At 44.8% G+C, this 9,517-nt stretch overlaps 1 protein-coding gene and 1 pseudogene across 3 annotated transcripts; one reads left to right on the plus strand and one right to left on the minus strand.

The window, feature by feature from the left end:
- The first annotated feature begins 395 nt into the window (after positions 1 to 395).
- abhd8b (abhydrolase domain containing 8b) lies at positions 396 to 9,416 on the plus strand. Of its 3 annotated transcripts, none has more exons than XM_061825752.1 (5): positions 396 to 716; positions 4,423 to 5,215; positions 6,023 to 6,193; positions 7,225 to 7,441; positions 7,634 to 9,416. In XM_061825752.1, the coding sequence occupies exons 2-5, from the start codon at positions 4,425 to 4,427 to the stop codon at positions 7,910 to 7,912; spliced, it is 1,458 nt and encodes a 485-aa protein (XP_061681736.1). In that variant the 5' UTR covers positions 396 to 716; positions 4,423 to 4,424; the 3' UTR covers positions 7,913 to 9,416. The 3 variants fall into 3 exon arrangements, with proteins under 3 accessions (XP_061681736.1, XP_061681738.1, XP_061681737.1); XM_061825754.1 differs by having other exon boundaries at positions 398 to 448; XM_061825753.1 differs by lacking the exon at positions 396 to 716 and adding an exon at positions 813 to 889.
- Positions 3,584 to 3,702, minus strand: LOC133504172 (5S ribosomal RNA; annotated as a pseudogene).
- Positions 9,417 to 9,517: the final 101 nt, after the last annotated feature.

The raw sequence follows: 9,517 nt of genomic DNA on the forward strand, positions 1-9,517 counted from the left end.
TACCAATTCATGTTTTTCTGTAAATAATAATAATAAAAACAGGCACCACACAGAACGGGACCCGAAACGATGGCAAAAATCCCATCGTGTTTCAGAAAAAAATTACATTCATAACAACTGGATTTTAATCTCGGTCCGATGGTGGGTGCCACGTGACACATAGCTGGTGACAATGAAAACAAAAATCCAAATAAACTAAATGGAAGGAACATAAAATGTGCAGTTCAGGCTGCCCCGCTATTTGATGTTATATCTTAGAAAATACACAGCGACGTTTTATGAACGTTTTGGTACTTTTTAATTGAACTTTTCTCCAGTCGACAAATGAGCGCAGAGTGCAGCTCTGTGAAGTCATCTTGCGCTCTTTGCGTCGGTAGAGGGCAGCTCAAACCAGCCACGAATCCAAGCAGGAGATTAGAGCCCGTTCGAAGCAGCAAATGAATTCAAGGTGTCCATTTCCCTTCCAAAACTCTTCCAACGTCCATCATAATGTAGACCGGATCTGTGGAGCGCATATTAGAAGCCAATGAACAAGAGCAGACAGAATATGCGTGCAACTCGTGAGTGGACGTCGAGGACTGCGCTCGTCATAAATTAGATTATTGGATTGACTTTGACAGATTATAGCGCTCCGATTTCCTCGATGCCTCTTGAGAAAACCACGCCAATCTAATAATAGTAATCGTATTCCACACCAGGGTTCAGAAATACTTAAGGTATGAAAGCTTTCATCTTTTTTTCTTTTTGGACACGACTAGAATAATTCACAAGTACATGACAGGACTGCAATTGAATGTGTCTGATCATAGGGCAGGTTGAAACCAAAGAGATGAAAAGGAGCTGTCACTTTTATGGATGGTTATAGTGGACAATTAGAGGGGACGATCAGGTATGGGCCTGACATCATTTGGACTTGGTTGTTTCATCAGTCACACACAAGCCCACTCTGTCATTTGTGTAACTAATTGTGTATAATGCAGGAAGTGACCAAGGGGTTAGCACGTCTGCCTTGCTGTTCTGAGATTCTGGTTTGAAATCTCTTCTCTGTGAATCCTGTGCTTGTTTTCTATGGGTATTTTGCTTTCAATCCCACCTTGCCAAAACATGGCCGTTGGTGCCTTGAAGACTAAATTGTCTTGCGATTGGTTGGCGACCTGTCCGGGGTGTACTCCCGAGTCAGACGGGATGAGCTCCAGCTCACCCAGAACTCTTAAGGAAAATGGATGGGTGGATAATTTTACAATATTTCAATTTAAATGAATCGGCTGGCAACCCAACTCTTCACCCATTAATTGGACACTCTAAATTGCCCCTAGGTGTGATAGTGGGTGCGGCTGTTTGTCTCTATGTGCCCTGCGATTGGCTGGCAACCAGTTCACGGTGTACCCCACCTCCTGCCCGTTGACAGCTGGGATAGGCTCCAGCACGTTCCGCGACCCTTGTGAGAATATGTGGCAAAGAATATGGATGAATGGATGGCTACCAACCAGTTCAGGTTGTACCCTGCCTCCTGCCAAATGATAGCTGGGATTGGCTCCAGCACTCCCGGGACCCTCGTGAGGATAAGCGGCTGGCTCAGAAATGGATGGATGGATAAATTTAAATTGTCGTTTTTTTTTTTAAATCATTTGTATACACTGGCAGGTTAATTGATGTCACTTTTACAGATGGTTAAAGTTGACAAGTAGGGAATACTGTTTTATTTTAGGCCAATTCAGTCAACCATTTTACAATTGTTTGTATGCAGTAATAACCATATCGTCAGATGAATACTTTGTGAAAAGCAAGCATTTTAGTCCTGTAATGATGTTTTTGTAGCAGTCATCCAGCCTCATCCAGTGACTCACTTTTGAGGTATTCAGAATTCTGAATGCCATCCCCATTTTGTTCAAATTCCCGTAACAGTTCAACACTGCAGTTGGATGAATGTACAGTACAAGTGGAAGCGTGCTCTGAAACGCGCCGCAAATGCGCCGCTGATCCTGGCGGCGAATGGGCTGGAGGCAATGCAAAAGCTCCATCAACTCCAAAGAGGGCCAAAGAGTGCGGCAGTTTCCACCAGGAAAGGCCACAGACAGATTCTGTTGTGTGGATTTAAGACACAAACTGTAATCCCTTGGAGCCTGGGAGGAAAGTAACAGGAAGGCAGGATAATGCCGCCGGCGCAGCCTTGCAGACCCTGCATGGTGCCCTGTTGTTGCCATGACTAGTAATCACCTGACACTGTTGTTGCTGCCGCTGCTGCTGCGTCTTAGCGTTATCACAAGCAAGCACAAGAGAAGCCAGGATGGGCTGAAGGAGGACGAGGGTGCTCCAGATACTGAACTACGACGACATGATGCCAAATACAGTAGATGACTGTGGATGCGCAAGTGTGTAGCCACATCACATCTGTGTCCATAGCGTAGCCACAGAGCATTCGTGCATCCATCTTCTTTTTCTTTTGGCTTGTCCCGTTAGGGGTCACCACAGCGTCTCATCTTTTTCCATCCAAGCCTATCTCGTCCATCCTCCTCTCTAACACCCACTGCCCTCATGTCTTCCCTCACAACATCCATCAACCTCTTCTTTGGTCTTCCTCTCGCTCTTTTACCTGGCAGCTCCATCCTCAGCACCTTCCTGCCAATATACTCACTTTCTCGCTTCTGAACATGTCCAAACCATCGAAGTCTGCTCTCTCTATAACCTTGTCTCCAAAACATCCAACTTTGGCTGTCCCTCTAAGCGAGAACCTAAACATCTTAATTTCTGCCAACTCCAGTTCTGTTTCCTGTTGTTTCTTTAGAGCCACCGTTTCTAATCCGTACATCATGGCCGGCCTCACCACTGTTTTATAAACTTTGCCCTTCATCCTAGCGGATACTCTTCTGCCACATAGAACATCAGACACCTTCCGCCAACTGTTCCACCCCGGTTGGACTCATTTCTTCACTTCCTTACCACACTCACCATTGCTCTGGATTGTTAACCTCAGGTATTGGAAGTCGTGCACCCATGCTGTCTCTTCTCCCTGTAGTCTCACTCTTCCCCCTCCACCCCTCTCATTTACGCACATATATTCTCTTTTACTTCGGCTAATCTTCATTCCTCTCCTTTCCAGTGCGTGCCTCCGTCTTTCTAATTGTTCTTCCGCCTGCTCCCTGCTTTCACTGCAGATCACATCATCATCTGCGAACATCATAGTCCAAGGGGATTCCAGTTCACCTCGTCTGTCAGCCTATCCATTACTACCGCAAACAGGAAGGGACTCAGTGCTGAACCCTATTGGTTCAAATTCCATCCTCGTGTTAAAAAACGAAACAAAACAAACGAGAAATCATTTCAAATTGACACTGCAGACAATGCACATGAACTAATTACAATTCACTTCCAGGTTTGGTTCCGAGAGTGGAAAAAAAAAATGTTTTCCAGAGCAAAAAGATGCTTGCAAATGTCTTATTCTGATCTTCTTCTTTTCCTTCCGGCTTGTCCCGTTAGGGGTCGTCACAGCGTGTCATCTCAGATGAACGGACATTTGTTTGGCACAGTTTTACGCCAGATGCCCTTCCTGACGCAACCCCTCTGCATTTTAGCCGGGGAGAGAAGTTTACAGCACCTGGTATTCCCAGGTGGTCTCCCATCCTTGTACTATCCAGGGCCACACCCGCTAAGCTTCCGAGATCTGACAAGATCGGGCGTTCTCAGGGTAGCATGGCCGTAAGCCTATTCTTCAATTATTATGAGAATAGTACAATTATTAATAGGGTGAGTAAGATTATCGAAACGGGTTACAGATTCATTTGATGATGAATTAGTTCTCAATTAATTGCTCAGTTTGCATATGTTCTTCCACTGTTTTATAGCTTGTGTATGCATTGATTGGTGTACAGCGTAATTGTCCCCGCCCCCCCCCAAAAAAAAAAACATGTCCTATTTTTGGAACACTGTACCAACTTCTATTTACCACACATTAGCACGCATTTGTTTTCCGCAGCCATGACCGGGCAATTACTTGAATGTTGCTATGGCAGGAAGGCAAATAAGGCAAACATTGCAAGCAGAATGAAGAGAAGCCTGAGTGGGTCTCTGACTTTGTGTTATTGTCAGAACGTTGTTGTTCAGATTGGCGAGGGAAGATTCAAATGTTTTGATGTCGTGTTAGAATAACTTCATGGTTGAATATTTGATCGATCATAACATGTGACCAAGCGTCTTATTGTGTCCATTCGGCACTTTAAATAGGATAATACATCAGAAACTGGACTATCAGACCTCAGGGTTTCAATAAATTGCACGTTGATCGTCTTGTGGATACCTGTAGGTCACACAACCATCTTGCTTGTGATCATTAAAACATGAACTAACAATGAATATGACCGATGTATTGTTTGTATCATCTCTATCTTCTTTATTCATGTTTTTTGCTTGTGTGCCTCCATGCAGTCATGCTGGGCAGCTTCATGGAAGGTCTGCTCTGCTGCTTCTCCTCAAAGTCGACCAACGTTGTGGTTCCTGTCGAGACGTCCGAACTTACCGACGGTTACGAGTTTGTCGAAGTGAAACCGGGCCGGGTGCTCCGCGTTCGACATCTAGTCCCCGAACGGTCGGTGGTGGAGCAACCTACAGGAGAGAGTGGGTGCGTCAGCTGCAAGAGGAGGATATCAGTCTTCTGCAATGGACAGCTATTCATCGAGAACCTGGGGGACAGGGCAGGTGCGGAGATAAAAACCTGCCAGAATGGTGACACAGAACCGAGCAGCACTGTAGAGGTCGAACTGACAGACTGTGGCAACACCACCCTGCCCGCTGGAGTCCCTGATACCAAGTCAGACTCGGTCACAGGAGGAAAAGTTGTACCATCTGAGCCGGGACGAGGAGGGGACGCACCCGCCGCTCCGCAGGCCGAAACGTCACAGAACCACCACAAGCGGAAGCTCAAGCGCACTGTTGTGATTGACTGCGAGAGGAAAATATCAGCGTGTAAAGGGACGCATCCGGATGTTGCTCTGTTCTTCATCCACGGTGTCGGGGGCTCGCTCGATATCTGGAGGAGCCAGTTGGACTTTTTTTCTCGACTGGGCTATGAGGTGATTGCCCCAGACCTGGCGGGCCACGGGTCCAGCTCGGCACCTCCAATACCTGCTGCGTACACCTTCTATGCCCTTGCAGAAGACATGAGACTTATCTTTAAGAGATATGCACGCAAAAGGAATATTCTCATTGGACATTCTTATGGGTAAACAATGTTCATATCACACTTATTTGCAGACAGGCAGGGTTGCCGGATTGTATTCCCAACTGAGTGCGTGTTGTCTGTGTGTCCTTTTGGTACTCCTTTCTCATAACCTCTAGGTGGCAGTGGTGTATTGGAATGAAAATGAACAGCTTTTTCATAACCTTATGACGGCAAACATTTATAAAATGTGACACCCCCCCCCCCATTTTTCCCTATGCCTTTGTATATTGTTCACAATTTACTTTTGACATTTTTGGCGGTATAACATTTGCATTATGCATGACAAATTAGGTTAACCCAAATTGCCTACGAATAAATGTTTGAATGGTTGAATGTTTGGTGGTCGTCGGAGGGTCAGTCGGTGCAGAATTGCAGCCACCCTGATGTCAAACTGCCCCAGAGCAGCTGTGGCTACACAAATAGCTTTTCTCTGCTTGGTCCTTGGCGATATCACGTACCTTGCTTATCACAGCGGTGCATTTTGAGGAACCGTGGCAAGCGAGACGTCCAAGTTCCCCCTGGCTGGTTCTGTTGATTTCGAATCACTTTCATCTGTCCTGGCTGAGACATGCTTTGCTTATGCATATTTTGCACAACAGCAGCAAATTCAAATCCACCAGTTTGATGTCAAATTTAAAACAGGTCGCCGACACATTGTGTCGTACAGTTATGCATAAAACCAACACAAGAGCTAAGCTGTGTGCAGAACCACTCCCTATTCAAGATGTAGTGCTCTATGTAGTGAGCTCGCTGTTTATGGAGTTAAATTAAAAATGTATGATTGAGATGTTCTCTTTTTTGCACCAGCGTGTCTTTCTGTACGTTCCTGGCCCACGAGTACCCGGAGCAGATCCACAAGATGGTGATGATCAATGGAGGTGGCCCCACAGCTCTGGAGCCCAGCTTGTTCTCCGTCTTCAACTTGCCTTCGTGTGTGCTCGACTGCCTCTCTCCATTGCTCAGCTGGTGTTTTCTCAAGTAAGACACATCCGGACAGACGTTGATGGATCCTAAATTGTAGGCTAAGTACACGTGCACAGTCCTTCAGAATTGTGTGAATGCTGAGAAACAAGCATCCTCACCAATGCACTACACAGGTACGGTTTTGTGTAATGCTGAGAGAATCAAGTATTCATAGTAATGTGATTCTTGAACACAAAGAAAAGCACGTGTTTACATCACTCATTAACGGAAACAACATGAAAACAAAAAAATGCAATTGGCTGGTGACCAGTCCAAGGCCACTACTTGCCCAAAATAAGCTGTGATGGGCTTCAGCCTGCCAGCAACTCTGAGAACACGTGCTATAAAAAAAAAATGAACAATTGAACAAAACAGTATTGGACTTTTCTAATACAAGATTAAAGGTGTGCAATAGTGTGGGGACGAGGTCAGGTTATTGCCCGACAAAAAAAACATTTCAGTGTACAATGTTTTTTTTTTTTTGAGGGGGGGTGTTTTGTTTCTTTCTTCTCTTTGGCAGAGAGTGTTCAAGTTGAGATGCTGACAATGTTTCTCGGTATTCATATTATTTTTGATTGAGGTGCAGTCTGTCATTTTCACATGCTGTTACACTGACAAGAAGAATCTAGTTTGGAATTACTACAGTGTTCTCCCCAGCCCCCCCCCCCAAAAAAAAAAAAACAAAAAAAAAACACATAATTGATGTCTCCCTTAAAAAGTTTATTTGACTATAAATGTGGACAGAGCACGAATACTGTCTAAGTGAAGCCTTCAACTCACTTCAACATAGATCCTTTGGATGAAGATGCCACAATATGCTCCAAAGCAATACTTTTATTTTCATGTTAGTTTTGGCATGAGCATAGAAACAATGAATATGTATTTCAACAAAAAGAAGAAGACAGGTTCACCCCCCCCCCCCCAAATGCTAAGGCTAATAGCTAAAGTCGCAATGCTCCGTTAGAACACTGCAATGACATTTCTAATTGTCCATTTGGCCTGTGCCTACTCGTTGGTGCCCCCCGCCAACCTTCCCCCCCCAACAGGGCCGGTTTTGCTCGTCAGGGCGCGAGGGAGAAGCGGTTGCTGAAAGAGAACAACGCCTTCAATGTGTCGGCTTTCGTGCTGCGTGCCATGATGAGCGGGCAGTATTGGCCCGAGGGGGATGAGGTCTACCACGCTGAGCTCACAGTGCCCATCCTGCTGGTTCATGGAATACACGACAAGTTTGTCCCCGTTGAAGAGGACCAGCGTATGGCAGAGGTAAACTAAACTCCTGGAAACGTGATCCCGCATGTCAAAGTGTACCTTTGTTTGAATACAAAGACAGTATTTTTGATTCAGAGGTTGAAACTTCCACACTTTCCTGGAAAACACCAACAGTACATCCAATAACAGATTTGATTACTTTTGTGCTCCCCCCAGCAATTAAAGATTTTTTTTTAAATCTTTTAGATCCTTCTTATCGGCTTCCTGAAGGTTCTGGAGGACGGCAGCCATATGGTCATGATGGAATGTCCAGAGGCTGTCAACACACTCCTGCACGAGTTCTTCCTCTGGGAACCCGCAGCCCCCCCACCACCCAAGTCCAAAGCTCGTCCAGAGACCGCCAAGGCCCAAAGTGACAACACCAAAACTGTGCCGGACCCTGCCAAGGTCCGACCAGCGACTGCCTTGCAGGCCTCACTCAACAGTGTAGCAGAGGGCAAGTTTGACAGAGGGGACAAAAAATAAAGCTTTAACGGCGATGGTGATCAAGCTTGAAGAAAGTTCAGTGTGATCAGACGTGAACGGAGACAGCTTGAGCTGAAAATGTCCAAGGAAAGGGTCCGGCTGAAGGTCAGAAGTCAGGAAGGCGGGACACAGTCAAGGAGATGTGTCGACTCAGACCAAGCACGAGGACAGGGGAAACGCAGCTCGAGTCAAAGTGACGGGAAAGACGCTCTGGGAGATGTTGTGCCTTCAAGTCATGCATCCTCATCTTTTTGGGGGGGTTATGAAAATATCACACTAACATTTTTGCCAGATGAGCCAGAACAGTCAGCGCAGTTCCAGTAGCATTTCTTTCTCGCTAAGTGCAAGTTGTGTTATTTCTGGTCCTTTGTAGCAAAACAAACAAACAAAAACATTTTGTGGATGGGAAATGTGAGACTTGCCATGTTGACGCAAAGAGACTCAAGTAAGTAAATGCAACTGTTTACATGTGAAATATTGTCATAGGCAAGTCTTGTGACCGTACACAGAAACCAAAAATGGGACATGACATGTTTTTGAGTGGTCTGTAGTTTGTAAATACATGCACATACAATATTTTTGTACCATAATACACCATCTTTCTATGTACTGTAGTTCAATAAAGGACTGCTCACATGCTGTGAACATTCGCACTTATTTCATAGTTGTGGAATTAAAATGATTTCTGCAGAAAAAGACTCATAAGTAATTTTAGGCTTGTTTTTGATTACATATTTGGTTTTCAGAAAGATTTTGTTGACGTCGGTGATAGAAGGCCAGTCCATTTCCAAGCAGTTTTAAATATGAAAATAATTCAAGAGCAAATGTATATATGCTCTTGAACCTCATAAATAAATATAAATAAATAAAATATCTGAGAAATGTTCTGAAACGCTAATTTCCTCAATTTGTGGAAGCAAGCCATGCAGCGCTAATTGTAGGCTTGTTTTGTTCAACTCACTTGCTGTAATAGGTTGTTGCAGAAGGAAGGAAACCACATGAGGGAAGCGTGTGCAGATTCCTTTTTGCACCTGTTTAGTCAGCTCACTGTCGTATTGATTCCACCACTTCTCTTCAAAAGGTTTCAGAAGATTTTTTTCCCCATAATGTCATTGCTCTCCCCCTTCCCCCAATTACTACATGAATTCGTTTCTCACATGCTGAGGGGAGATACGGAAAATGCCAGCATGGAATTGTTTCTCATGTCCCCATTAATACTTTCATCCATCAATTTCTGAGCCACTTATCCTCACAAGGAGAGCTGGAGCCGATCCCAGCTGTCAACGGGCAGGTTGCGGGCTACACCCTGAACTGGTTGCTCGCCAATCGCAGGGCACACAGAGACAGACAACAGTTGCACTCGCAATCACACCTAGGCCCAATTTAGAGTGTCCAATTAATGTTGCATCTTTTTGGGATGTGTATCGATTTTGTTACTCCCAGGGCAATTCGTTATTTACCGATTGCTCCAAAATGGATCGATATTCTTGGAAATGATTGCTAGATTAATCTTCTTGAGCAAAAGAATACATAATGAGAAGTTGTTCGTGAAAGTGCTTTGTACTTCTTGCAAGATTTGATCCATAAAGGTTTCAAATATATTTC

Source organism: Syngnathoides biaculeatus, chromosome 7, assembly GCF_019802595.1.
Source record: "Syngnathoides biaculeatus isolate LvHL_M chromosome 7, ASM1980259v1, whole genome shotgun sequence".
NCBI lineage: Eukaryota > Metazoa > Chordata > Actinopteri > Syngnathiformes > Syngnathidae > Syngnathoides > Syngnathoides biaculeatus.